The sequence below is a fragment of the Pelodiscus sinensis genome, chromosome 27 (genome assembly GCF_049634645.1).
Source record: "Pelodiscus sinensis isolate JC-2024 chromosome 27, ASM4963464v1, whole genome shotgun sequence".
Lineage (NCBI taxonomy): Eukaryota > Metazoa > Chordata > Testudines > Trionychidae > Pelodiscus > Pelodiscus sinensis.
The window spans coordinates 181,946-196,270 of NC_134737.1; the positions used below are offsets into that span (position 1 = coordinate 181,946).

Consider the following 14,325-nt stretch of genomic DNA (forward strand, 5'->3'; position numbering starts at 1 on the left):
AGGTGCATGTCACTCGTAGTAACCCTCAGTTTCTGTTTCATTCTAGGTGCATAGCGTAATGTCCATGCTGTACTACACTCTGATTGTAGCTTTTTTGCTCGGCATACAGGCAGCACCAAAGTCAGAGAATAATGCTCCAGGGGGGTTTCCTGCAGGACCCACCATTCCAAATATCCACCGGACTAAAGCCAATCACATTGCCAAGGCGGCTGCACACACAGGAAACCACAGCCTCGTTGAGAAGGCGGACGACGGAGACTCAGGCCAAGCGGCCAACATCACGGTGGATCCAAAGCTTTTCAGGAAGAGACGATTCCGGTCCCCTCGGGTTCTGTTCAGCACACAGCCCCCGCCACTGGTAGGGGACGGCCAGGACATGGAGTATCTGGGAAGTGGAGATTCTCTTAACAGGACTGTCCGAACCAAGCGGACGGCTCATCCCGTGCTGCACCGCGGAGAATTCTCAGTCTGTGACAGTGTCAGCAAGTGGGTTGGGGACAAAACCACAGCAACAGACATCAAAGGCAAAGAGGTGACGGTGCTGGGAGAGGTGAACATTAACAACAATGTCTTCAAGCAGTACTTCTTCGAAACCATGTGCAGGGAACCTAAGCCTGTTTCCAGTGGGTGCCGGGGGATTGATGCTAAGCACTGGAATTCCTACTGCACCACCACGCACACCTTTGTCAAAGCACTGACAATGGAAGGCAAGCAAGCAGCCTGGAGATTTATCCGAATTAATACTGCCTGCGTGTGCGTGCTCAGCCGGAAAACCGTGAGACCCTGAGATGGAACAAACCATCGCACCCACATGCTCCCCTCCCCCCTACCTCAGCCTGTAAATTATTTTAAGTTATAAGGACTGCGTGGTATATTTATAGTTTATACAGTAAAGAACGAACCTCGCTATTTATTAAACTTTTGGAAACTCGTTTTGTGTGATGCATTTAATTTAACGATGTAACACTCCTTTGGGGAGATATTCATCTCTGCCTTGTGAGCCACACAGCGTGGCCACTGAGCGCACTGTTCTGTGAAAAAAAACATTTTGCACTTTCCTTCCACCCTCCCTCCCCCAAGCCAATTTTCACAAGCAAACCTGCCCTTTTCGTGGGAAAATCTATGGCTTGTTCCAGAAGGTTATGTTCTTTTCCAACTCATGAAAGTATAAAAAAAAAAAAAAACACTAGAAAAATATAGCTGGGTTTACTCCCATTCTACTAGTCTCCAAGGGGTAAGCTGTGTTAGTCTGTAACTTAAAATGTTTTTAAAAAACCAAAACAATCAGTGGTCCTCTATATTTTTGTTAGGCTCTAAAGTGCTACAGGCCCACTTGTTTTTTTCCAGTTTTGTCCCCATTCTACTAGTCTGTCATTAGGATTCTGAGAACTGTTGGTGCAACATACAGTGATTTTTATACCACTCTGGGCATTATGATGTAAATGCTCAGTGTGTCTGAGAAAGTTACCAAACATTTTGATGATGAAAATAGCCATCTCTAAGTCATGTTAGACAAAAGAAGGCTATGACGTGGACCAAGATGAAGATTTTTGTTTGAGAACAATATCATTTATGAGTTGTACTAGAGAGTGATGGCACTAATGGTGTTTTACATCAGAAATCTCTAGTTCTAGGGTTGTGTAAGTTAACTATAGACGGTGGCTTGAAGCTGGGTGACAGTGCCTTAATGTGGGAGTGAACGTCTTAAAACAGTTAGAGCAAGATCTTTTGGTCATATTTCACTAAGATCAGTCCTAAAATAACCCTCCTGTTTATGGTTTCTGTGCTCCCAGTCCCTTGGGAGCACTATGGTTTCTAGACCTGGTGTAGCTGCCAGCCTGAAGCCTGTAATGTGTCTCCCAGCCATTGCGTACTGAACAAAAACTTCACAACGTCCCATTGTTTCCTCTGGAAAAGTAGCAGCTATCCCCCTCAGCACACGGTTTCAAAACAAGCATCCCAAGGGGTTGTAGTTTGGGGTCTCCCAAACCCTAAACCAGGGCTACTCCACATGCGGCCTGCAGCCTCTCTGTGGCCTGTGCTGCAGTTTGAGTTTACGTGGAGCTTAACACAGCCCAAGGGTGGGAGCCAAAACAAAAAAGTAGTCAACGTAATGGTCTTCTATTGCTATGCAGTTTAGCAGTTACATTCCTGGACTGGCATTGCTCATTACAAGTGCTGTCGTACGAGTGGAAATCAGGTAACTATTGCATTTTATTACTATCGGCAGAACTGACTTACATGGGGCCTGTGTGTTGTGTCGTCTTGCCTTAATCTTTGCATTCATGCCTGTCAGTGTGAAAGAAGCTATTTGAATAGATATTTGCATGTACATACAACCACTCTTAAGTTGCAGCCCTCAGCACATGCTGTGAGCATCATTGTGGCCCCCGGGGTTTACAAAGTTGAGTAGCCCTGCTCTAAGCTCTAGGGAGACAAACCCTAAAGATCCCATCTCCCAGTTTTCACCTCCTCCTCCTCTCAAATACTATTATTTTCTCTAAAAAATATCCATCATCCCTACTTGGCCTATACAAAGAGCAAAGCGGGGCAGCAGTGTGTGATTTCTTGGACTAAGTCTTGCCTTTAACTCTTTTTTTAAACAATTCTTCACTTCCAGAGACATTGGTCTTTGCATAGACGGCTGTACGATGGCTGAAACCAGCCCCAAACCCATCCGGATTCATTTTCTTTTCACTAAGCAAGAAACAGCTTAAACTAAGCAAAATGTTCTTTGTATTAAAATAATGCCAGTTGGGCTGGCATCAGGAGGCAAGTACCACACATTGTGACAGCCAAGTATCCTGTCCTATCATTCTGAGCCGCCGCTGGGCTAGTTTATCACACTCAAGCAGAAGCACGGGTGAGAGTAACTCACATGTTTCACCGGTACTGTCCTATCCCACACATCTCCATTGCGGAGCCAGGACAGGGAGTGGGGTTGCAATAGGACAGAGCCTGTACGAAATTCCAGCACAGGCTGGAGTGCGAGGGCTCAGGGCATGGGGTTGGAGTGTGAGGGAGCTCAGAGCAGGGGCTTTGGAGGGTGCAGGAGTCCTAGGAAGGGTGGGGTAATCAGAGCAGGAGTGTTGGGGTGGCAGGCTCAGGGCAGGAGCTGGGGTGACAAGCTCGAGGCTCAGAGTGTGGCCACTGTGCCATCCAGCCACTGGATCCCTGGGTCTAGACAAGGCATCAGTGTCTGTGCTATCCAGATGCCTGAGCACCGGGGCTAACTGCAATGGCGAGGATGCGTTGCCCAGCCACTGCATCCCCAGAGCATTGGGGACCGCGCTGCCCAGCCACCAAATCCCATAGGTGACCAGAGTCCAGGGGACTGCAGCGCTGCCAGGACCCCAGAGGTAGCCAGAGCATCGGGGACCATGCTGCCAAGCCACCAGGTCCCTGGGGCTGGCCGAAGTGATGGGGACCATGCTTCCAAGCCACCAGGTCCCTGGGGCTGGCCGAAGTGATGGGGACCATGCTGCCAAGCCACCAGGTCCCTGGGGCTGGCCGAAGTGATGGGGACCATGCTGCCAAGCCACCCGAGTGCCGGGGCTGGAGTGTGTGTGCCCTGAGGCCATGCAGCATTCAGGTGGCCAGTCTCTTACTGGTATGCTGCACCGCCGTGCACCAGCTCACTTTCACCTTTGAGCAGGAGTGGGTTCAGGCTTGAGAAGAGCAGCCACGTGCTGCTCACCAGTTCCCTCTGCAGAGGCTGGTCGTAGTGCAGAAGAGGCACCGGAATAACACTGGCCCTTTCAACAGCCAAGTGGATGCAGAGTTTGCATGTACAGCCACTAAGTGGAAGGGTGGTGGAGGGTAGAGTCACATGGTCCTCACACAAACCCATCCAAAACCTCCAAAATCATCAATTCTTGCCCATGGGGGATGGATGTGCATTCCTGGTGTGATGGAAAATGATGCAGCCCCTGGATAGGCTATTAACAGTGGCAGCCTCCCACAGATCAGCTTGGGAATCATGGTATCAGATGCCACCTGCAGATCAGTGACGCAAAGAAATAGCCAAAGTTGGAGCTAAATCCTGCGTATGCATTTTGGTTGCAACCTTGCATGTAGAGGGGCCCCAGAGCAATGAATGGGGTTACATCTTGTGTGTCCTCGCCAGATCTTCTGCCTTGCCTGAGAGCAATGAAGTTAGGAAAGAATAAAGTCTTGGCTTGGCTTTTCCTGCTTTATCAAGACTCTGCCATTATTTTACCACTGATGCAACAAAGCTGCGGCTCACATGTTGTCTCAAGACTGTAGTTAACAATCTGAAACGCATGAGAGACCAGGAGTCTCCTCACAGAGCTGTGGGACTCTTGTCATGGGTTTCCTTCGGCTTGTAGTGGGAATCTGGGGAGCTGCCATTCTTTTCACATGCCAACCAGCAGGCCCGTCCTTCGACTGTGCGGGGCCCTATGCAGTACTGCTGTACTGTTACCCCTGCCTGACTGTACCTGGGCAAGCGGATGATTTTGCAAGAGAGGATTATATAATCTTCAGTAACACACTAATACTTTTAATGCAAATTTTAAATAAGATCCCGTAGCTATCAGTAAATTCAGAATTTGATTGTATATAGCTCTTAATTGGCTTCATTACCACATGAATGACACTTTCACAGGTTCAATAGGCTTGCTAGGCTATTTCACTTGTAAGTTAACTAGCTCATCTCCAGAAGACAACTCACCAGCTGCAGGAGCCAGAGAACAGGGCTAGGAAGCCGTGGGCATTAAGACCCAGAGGTGCCCCAAATTTTTGGGTGCCCTCGAAGCTGCATTTAAGGAGTAACCCTAAGTTACTGCTTAAAACTAATTGTTGTTAAGGACAAGAGCAGGCCCAACAAAGCTCAGTCAAGGGAGGGGCCTATAGCTGCTGATAAAATAACCATCAGTCATTATTATAAATCACGACTTGGATTACAATTTCCACTAGTAAAATGCTCAGTTATTCATTGTGGTTTTGCATATTTCAGTGAGCGTGCTGATCTATTGCACCCAGCCATTGCCTCACAGACGGATTCGAATGATGCTCAGTGCTCCCACCACTGAGATTAGAATGCTGCTTCATCATTTCCTGCAGCAACTTGGCCAAGCGACTGTGCTGCCTGCTGATGTCTCAGCCTTATCAGAAAATTCTCAGAGGGAATTCACGCACCTGGATCCTGACACTGGTATTTAGATTTTCATACTTAGCAGAGATCGCTAAGAACACCAGCCTGGACACACAGACCTGCGGAGGTTACACATCCCTTTCCTCATGGCCCTGCCATTTATCATACGAGGCACTCTCCAGGGTGATGCTTACTGTCCAGAGGAAGTTGCAGACTAAGATCATGGATGATCTAGATCCGGGCTCCTCAACTTTGGAGGCCACAGTGACACTCACAGCACATGCCGACGGCCGCAACTTAAGTGTGGTTGCATGTACATGCAAATATCTATGCGAATAGCTTCTTTCACACTGATGGGCATGAATGCAAAGATTAAGGCAAGACTACACAACACACAGGCCCCATGTAAGTCAGTTCTGCCGACAGTAATAAAATGCAACATTTACCCCATTTCCACCCATATGACAGCACTTGTAATGAGCAATGACAGTCCAGGAACTTAACTACTAACACACTTCTCAACACAAGACCACTATATTGACTACTTTTTTGGTTTGGCTCCCACCTACGTGTTGAGCCCCACACAAACCCAAACTATGCCACAGGCAACGGACCACATGCAGCCCACGGGCCACACGTTGAGTAGCTCTGATCTAGACAATGCTTGGTCCTGCCATGAGGGCAGGGGACTGGACTCGATGACCTCTCAAGGTCCCTTCCAGTTCTAGTGTTCTAGGATTCTATGAATATCTATGGGAATGAAAACATTAACATTGTAAATCTGTAACTTTTGGTAATGTAAAATAAAGGAAACGTTTGAAATAAAATGAATTGGCTTGGGAGCAAAAATATTGTGATCTCACTTAGTATTTGTGCTTTCACTTTGAGAGAGTTCGATAGCCAATGCATATATGGTGCCATCATTGAAACTGGATTTGAGTTCCCTAATGGAGTAACCATGTCATATATACTACTTTTCAGAAGGCAACATGTTCACACTACCATATGTAAAGAATGTGGTTTTTATATTTAAACAGTCCTAGCTGTTTTTTACTGAGTTGGCAGCAACCACTTCCATGATCTCCTGCTTCCAATGCTTCAGAGGATTTGCAGCCAATCAAGTACCAGAGGGTTTCTAGATACTATTGGGAAGTCACTAAAAAACTAGGTGATGCCTTAACTTATCGTTTTCTAGGAGTTTCTCTTACTAATCTTGTGAGCAAAATACAACATGAAAGCTGCCTGGAAGAAACCTTCTTGTTCACACTGAAATGCTTGTCTGAAATCTTGCCTTTTACAGATCAACGAAGGAGCTGCTGATTGACACTGGCCTACAGAAGACAGGGGCTTGACTGATGCAGTTTTATACCTGCATGCTCAGGGCTCAGCTCTAACATCTCTACTGACCTACCACTAGTAGGTGAGGTGAGGTGCGGTGCAGTGGAAACTTGACAAATAGCCAGAGAATATTTGCAGGTCATAAAGAGAAGGGTATTTCTGTCTGCACTGGAAGGAAAGGCCAGAGAGGAGGAGCAGCAGTACAGTGCAGCTTTTGGAAGTTTGGCTCACATTGTGCAGTTACATTGCAAAAGTGTGTCCAGAACTCAACATCTTCTACTAGGATGTCTTTAAAAGTGCCAAATGCTCATACTTGAATAATCTCTGCACTTGCATTAACCAGGCCAGAGGGAGGGCGTATAATAAATGTGGGTTCTCTTAGTGAAAACAGAACAAAATATGGAATGTGCTATCTGGAAAAAAGGGCATCTCTGGAAGAAAAAGTCAATTTAATGCACTGCTAACTTTAGCTGGAATTATCTATATGCCTTAACAACTGCAGATGTGCACACAAGAGACAATTGCCTTGGTATGGGTGTTCTCACGTGTTCTCCAAATCAGACATCCAAATGCTAACTGCAGAATATTATGTGGACTTCTGACACACCCTGGAGGGCGTTGGGCCTGTAAACAATTCATGGATACCGAGGCCAGGCATAGCTACAGAATTTCTTCAGTGACAGATATGATCTTGTTCCAATATTGCTCATGTTATTAAGTAAAGGGAACGGTGCCAACTTCTTCCAAATCAGCTCTCTGACCTGGCAGAGGAAAATATAAACAAACTGACAATTATTTAATCTCCTCTCCTCCTTCTCAGTTCAGTGCTGGAATCTAGCAGAAATATTGACTTTGGCACTGGACTTTTCCTGGTGAGATAAGGAGTAAGCCTGGGGTTCTCACTACCTACTTTCTTATTCTATATCAAACCACTGACGTGGGGGCCCTAAGGTCCAGCGCCCCAAGCAACTGTAACTAAGGGCTGACACTCCGCAGCCAGAAGTTAGAGGAAAGGGACCACAGGTGAGTCTGGCTTGGATCTGGCCTGATGGTGAGGGAGCTACATTGAGAATGCTCATGAGCAGTGTTCTCTGTGCAGCTGCTCAGGAGACAGGCCAATGCTGCCCAGCTGATTAGCAGAGCGTCCAGTTAGGTTTGTGTTTCCACTGTTGGGGCACATCCACTCACGCCTGGACACACACCCAGATGTATTCTGCACATGGATGGAAAAGATTAGAGGGAACATTGGCCATGAGTCCTAACTGCCCAAGGTGGCTTTTTGCATCAGAGCACTGGTTAGGACTCTGAGTCCCGAAAGCTGTGTACAGCGGAGTGCCTGGCTGCTCTCTGGCTCTAAAGTACAATGGGGCTGGTGTGATAAGGGAGCTGGAAGAGACTGCACTTTATGTCCGGTCCTCAGCCACATGACCTAGAGTGGGGACCCAAAGATCCATGGCACTGGAGGGCTGTAACCGCTCGTTAGCCAATCTCTGTGTGTTTGGTGTAGTGGGTAGTATGTGCATAGTAGCCATGTACACTGTATCCACTATACACCTGAGAGAGAGTGTTCGTGTGTCCGTCCATCCATCCATCCGTTTGCTCAAGAACATCTCTTAAACAGTAAGAGCAAATTTGGTGGGTAGCCGCTTCTTACCCTAACTTAAAGCAAGTTCAGGGTTTGTTGTGCCAGGACAACGGGATGGGTGTGTAGAATGGGATTGTTTCTCCTCCAACAAAAAGAGGGGATTGTGACAGCAGAGACAGTTACACTGTAGAACTTTGGTGTCCAACACACTGGCCCAATAGCCACATGTGGCTAGTTGAGTGTGGCTAGTCCTCTATAGTTGCTTCACAATTGGTGGGACACAGGGGAGCAGCAAGCACGGGGGACAGTTATATTCCACAATGACAAGAGGGGGCAGCAAGCAAGCATGTCCCCACCTCCCCGACAACCCCAGAGAGCTGCAGAGCAGCCACCAGCTGGGCAGCACAGCCCTCACCACCTTACAACCCCCTGCCCTTACTCCCACACCCCTGCCTTGAGCTTCCCTCATCCTCAAGCTCCTACCTTGACTCCTGCATCTCCCACACCTTCCTCCCCCTGCCTTGAAGGACCCCAGCTACACCAGGTAAATCTAGTATGTACAGAAGTACTGGGAAGCAAACTAAATGTATTATCTCTTCCCATGATTTGCCACTGCACTTTGCAAAGCTGGAGTCAGCTTTGGCAACAGTACAGCAAGAAAATAGGAAGCCTGTCTAAGCCAAGATATGGGATAGTGTGCTCTCGCACAGGCCGTACCTGTACACCTGCCTGTTTGGAATGTGGCAGACAAAACCAAGCAAAGGAAAGGTACAGACCAGCACATTTAGGAATTAGTGGATTGTATCTTAAGTGAGCTATAAAATAAAAAGCCATGAGACATAAAAATTGTTTGGGGGTGGGGGGGAGGATCTTTGAAGCATATCTTTTTGCAAGATGATCATGCTTCAACACATGGATTGCTTCCCAGAAGGAGGGGTGAGAGGTGTGTTTCTCGTTTAGATGGCAAAGTTGGCTAAGTTTTGTTAGGTGCTCTCTTGAATATTCTTAATACTGAACTGCAAACATAGTCAATCGGTTGGCTATACTAGTAACACCTTACTCCAGTAGTTAATTGCAGCTTTGCCCATTTGGTATGATTGCTTTAGCCCTTTTATAGATGCTGGTGACAGGGATTTTACCTCCTGCTTTTACAGGGACTCAGCTGAAACATTTCAGTCGTGATCCTGGGCAAGCAAAATAGCAAATTCATCACTACCTTGTATTGATTTTCTCCGATTCTCTGCATGCTCCCAGCAGATGTAACTATGTTAGTTTGAAGTTGTTTTCCTTGGCCGACTAAGGGAAATACTCCCAGCTCGTTAACAGCAGGATCAGAATCTTTGTGAGAGATAGAGTAATAATGACAGACAGTAGATTGTACCATAATTATAATCTCTATAGATGATTAGCGGCGATGTTAAGGCAGATATTGGATTTGAAGAAGAAACTGCCAACTGAGGATGAAGGAAAATATGTATAAAACACTATCATACCCACTTAGTAGCTCCTGAGCAATTAACAAATCTGAGCTTGATAAATACTCTGATTTCATTTGAAAAGGTCACCAGTTCATGTATATTCATTTGTAAATGTACCTAAAAGGTTGTTACAAGGAGGAGGGAGAAAAATTATTATCCTTAACATCCGAGGATAGGACAAGAAGCAATGGGCTTAAACTGCAGCAAAGGTTTAAGAAGAACTTCCTAACAATCAAGATGGTTAAGCACTGGAGAGAAGTTGTGGACTATCACTGGAGATATTTAAGAACAGCGTAGAATAGATAAATATCCATCAGGGATGATCTAGATGGTGCTCAGTCCTGCCGTGATCTCCACCACTGTTCCTGTCTATCAGGGAGATACAATTTGTATCCATAATTCCTTCCTTGTGGACTCTTTTCAGTAAACACAATCCTGGGCTTCATTCATCACATACAACTCTTCTTATAGGTAAAGTTCAAAAGCTGAATCTACTGCCTTCCACATTAGCAGAATTGGAGCTAGAGCGTATCAATATAACTTTGTAATATTTAAGAGTTTATTGAGGAAGTCTGGAAGAACTAGCATAATCTCAGACACTGGCAATGCCTCCTGGTTATTATCTCAAAAATCTCAAGTATCAGAGGAGCAGCCTGCTTTGTCTGTATCACAGTGAGCATTTCTATGGTGTGCAGTTGCTTTGGGTGGCAGTCTATCAAAAAAAATTGGAAGCCACATATACTTGCCCACGCTACACACCACGGGCCCTCTGCAGGCAGCAGAAACAAAGGGAATGTGGGAAGGTGTGGTCTGTGCACAGTATTCTCATGCTCTCCAGAGAAGAACTTCTACAAGTGAGGCTCATGGGAGCTGTGCTCAGTACGAAGGGAGTAGTTAGCAGACAGCTCCCCATTTCACAAGAGTGGTTCAGACACTCACAACTTGCCATTTCCTGTGAGAAGCCGCACGTGGGTTTTATGTGTCCCGTTTGCTCAATTCTCTTTGGGAGCTGGGTTCTAAAGAGGCCTGATGGGTTTTCAGTGGCATGTGTAGAGAGGGAGACAGTTAACTGTCTTTAGGCGTGTTTGGGTTGTGTTGTGATGTTAAGACAAAATGCAAGACAGTGTTACAAACATGGAAAGCCAATAGGGGGGCTTTCACTGTAGAAGACACTAGATGCCCATTCAGGGTTGCTAGGAGGGCTGTGAATCAGGAATGTGTTTCCAAACAGAGGGGAATGAATTATTTATTGCCAGAGTACCCAATTCACCCCGAAATTCTGAGACAGAAAACAACAAACCAACAAGGCGCACATGCTCTGGTGTGGCTCAGCAGAGTGGACGTGGCCTTCCTGGAGTCGTCTTTTATCAAGTACAATGCCAGCTGCACGCATGAGGGGTGAAAGTGTAGATCTTGCCGAAGGGAACGCAGTGCACTCTGAGGATGGAGTGGGTGGGGATTAGAATGAGTTTCCAACGCCTAACAGAAGACTCACCGTCTCATCACTACTAACTCACATTAGGTTTCTGGAGTCTTTGAATCATGAAAGGGTGGAATCCTGTTGGGCAGGTAATTACTGTGCTCTTTGCTGAACGGATGCCAGTACCTGGAACACCAGATGTCTCTTTCTGACATTCCCAACCCCTGTCAGGTTACAGTTTATCCGGTCCCACCCAGATGCTTTCTATTGTTACTACAGTATAGAGGAAGTTCCACGTGATCAAGGCAAGAGTCACGCATACCCTACAAAGCACTTTTACCCCTGTATGGATCACCTTGGCTTTTCCACTCTTGAATTCCTCAAATTCACACAATAAAAGCAGTGCTGTTGAGGCTTCTATCACAAGTTTCAATACCCCAGGGCACTTATATATGTTGCCCAATAACGACTAACAGCTTCTACATGTTATGTTGGAATTACTATGCATTCTATGAGTGTTTCCCCCCGATTAAACCCACAGGCTCCCATGAGACTTTTCATATACAGTAATAAAGACGTATTCTAGCAAAATACCCGTAGGCTGCATCTAGACTGGCATGATTTTCTGCAAATGCTTTTAACGGAAAAGTTTTTCTGTTAAAAGCATTTGCGGAAAAGAGCATCTAGATTGGCGGGAAAGTGTCTGTGCCAATCTAGACGTGGTTTTGCGCAAGAAAGCCCCGATTGCCATTTTCACCATCGGGGCTTTTTTTGCACAAAACAGTCCTGAGCGGTCTACACTGGCCCTCTTGCGCAAGTACATTTGCGCAACAGGGCTTTCCCCCCCCTGAACGGGAGCGTCCCAGTATTTGCGAATCTTACATCAGATCGTCAGTGTTCTTGCGCTAATTCAAGTGGCCAGTGTAGACAGCTGGCAAGTCCGCTTTTGCGGAAAAGCTTGCCAGTCTAGACGCAGCCCTAGGGTTGTTCTATTGCTGTCAGTTCTGTAATAAAATCTGCAACCGCAACACCTTTCTACAGAGCTGTTATATCAGTGATGATGATTAGATCTCACACTGAGCAAAATACGGCCCAGGGGCTGGATCCAGCCTGCCAAGCCACCGGGTCTGGACAGTGGACTGCCCAGGACCGTGGACTGGCACCTCCTCCCAAAGCTACTCCCCCAGACCAGAATCCTCTCTGCACCCATACTCCCTGAGCCTACACCCCCATCTCCTGACCCAGGTCACAATCCCCTCCTTCACCCAAACTCCCTCTCAGACCTCACACCCTCTCCTGCACCCCAGTCCCTTAACTTGCACACCCTTCTGCACCCAACCCCCTACTGGACCCCACATCTCCTCCACAGAAAGGTGCAGCCCTTGATCACTTTCCAACATCTTGAAGTGCCTCCCACCCAAAAAAAAAAAAAAGTACTGCCCACCCCGACTCAGACAAGAGTGGCTGGCTTCCCAAGAGCCGGGCCTTCTGCACCAGAGCTTCATCTCCTTGTGTGCTTTGTTCCACAGCAAACGCTGAGGAGGAGTCAAAATTCCTTGGATGAGAAATTTTGCCTCTGATCTTCCACTAGTGTTAACAGGTTCTGTAAGGATGATTTTCCACTCTCTTTCTAGTACCAGCTCCCTCACTTTTCTGCCCCCAATGGGAAGATGCTCCTTCGAGTCTTCCCAAGTATTTAAAAGTTGGCATTGAGCATTTCCTCACTGAAGTTGAGATTTTAATTCATTTTGAAGATTTTCCACATCTTGCCAGAATTAAGACCCAAGAAGAGATCTCAGGCTTTACAGTCTTTCTAGCACAGAAGAGTCATAGGCTCTCTGTGCACCACACGGCTTTTAGCAGCATGGCTGTGTCCAGACCCACAGCTGGGGGAAGAGGGAGCCAAGGGGCCTGGGGCTCCCGCCTACCACCACTGCTACTGTGGCAGTGGCAACGGCCAGTGCGCCGGGCCCTTTAAACTGCCACCAGAGCCCTGCACCTCACGCTCCGGGCAGTGCGAAGGGCTGGGGGAGAGGGCCTGAGGTGCACTCCAGGTGGCGCTCCCGGCTAGCGGCCCTCAGCCCTGCCCCTCCTGGGAGGGGAAGCTGGACCTACACGAACACCTGGCCCAGGACCGCAGAGGCTGTCAGCGCCCCGGGCTATGCCAACACAGCCACACTGCTAAAAGTCAGGCAGCATCCACACTGCTGGTCAGCAATTTTGCTGACAAACTCCCACGCAATACCAGGGCATTTACTTTGTCGGCAGGACGAAGCACGGTTTGCCCTGGCAGGGGGACGGGAAGCCCGTGACCCACAAAAGCTTTGTTGCTCAATTGCCAGGGCAGACAACAGTACAAGGAGTTGGTCATGGGGACACCACTGCAACCTGGCTAACAAGTGGTTCTGGGGCCAGGCCTGCCCAAGGCCAATGGGTTTATACAAGATGATCTAAACGGTTCAATCTGCCCTCTCCACAAATCAAAACACACTGCGCTAAATGGCATTATCACCACTTCACATGCAAGCTGCTCTCTGTCCAAAACATTCATTTTGACAGCCTGTTTAAATTTCCAAAACATCTGTGCCTGTAACTCTTGGAAGACATCCCCCCGGAGCCCATCCACCTCAGGCTCCGTCTAGCGCTGCCAACAACGGAAGAAAAGAGGCACTGCTTAGAATGAGAGCTGTATTTCTTAGGGTTAAATCTACTCAGCAGCTCTTTGTTACGTGACAATTCTTCTCTTTTGCAAGGGATCATGGCTGTAGGATGCTGGGAGGGGGCAGTGTGAGAAGGAAGCTTGCTCTGCCATGACCCACGCTCTACCTATTTCGAAGATACACTGAAAACTTCCACAGGCAGTCCAGGATCAGCCCCCCTTCTCCAGCGGCCTGGGACTGACAGCAAAGGACAAGGCCCCCAGGAAACGGTACTTAATGTTGCCTCCCAAAAAGCTTCTTTGGAATCCCAGCCGGAGCCTATGAGTCGTCACTCCAGTGCCTATACTGCTGTTTGCTTTCCCCCAGGGTGAATCCCACACAAGCACATATATGTCTGCGATGATGAATCCAATCCTTCATCTGCCCCCCTTATGATTAATGATGCCTTCCCCTCTGACTCACCTTGCACGGCACTGGGCTGCTGTCGGCACTTAACCAGCTACTTAACTCAGCACAAACATTTGCTTTACCAACCCGTTTGTTTCACTGTCTTGTCCTACTTCTTTTCCCTGGTCAGCGCTGACATGTCTCAGCTGTGAACACAGTTGTACTGATGTTTGCCAGCGTGTGGCCTGTGAAAGTGAATCTCTGAGCACCTCCCTGTGTTGCTGGACAGAGACTGGTCCTGTGCCCGGTAGCATGAATGTGGAGCGCTGTGTGTGCCAGAG

The 14,325-nt window shown here is 47.6% G+C and overlaps 1 protein-coding gene and 1 long non-coding RNA gene across 3 annotated transcripts in view; one reads left to right on the forward strand and one right to left on the reverse strand.

Moving 5' to 3' along the window:
• Positions 1 to 14,325, reverse strand: part of LOC112545097 (uncharacterized) — a 182,705-nt gene that overhangs the window by 147,192 nt on the left and 21,188 nt on the right. The window lies entirely within an intron of this gene.
• On the forward strand, positions 59 to 931 carry NGF (nerve growth factor). The gene has a single exon (XM_075910556.1). The coding sequence runs from the start codon at positions 59 to 61 to the stop codon at positions 785 to 787; it is 729 nt and encodes a 242-aa protein (XP_075766671.1). The 3' UTR covers positions 788 to 931.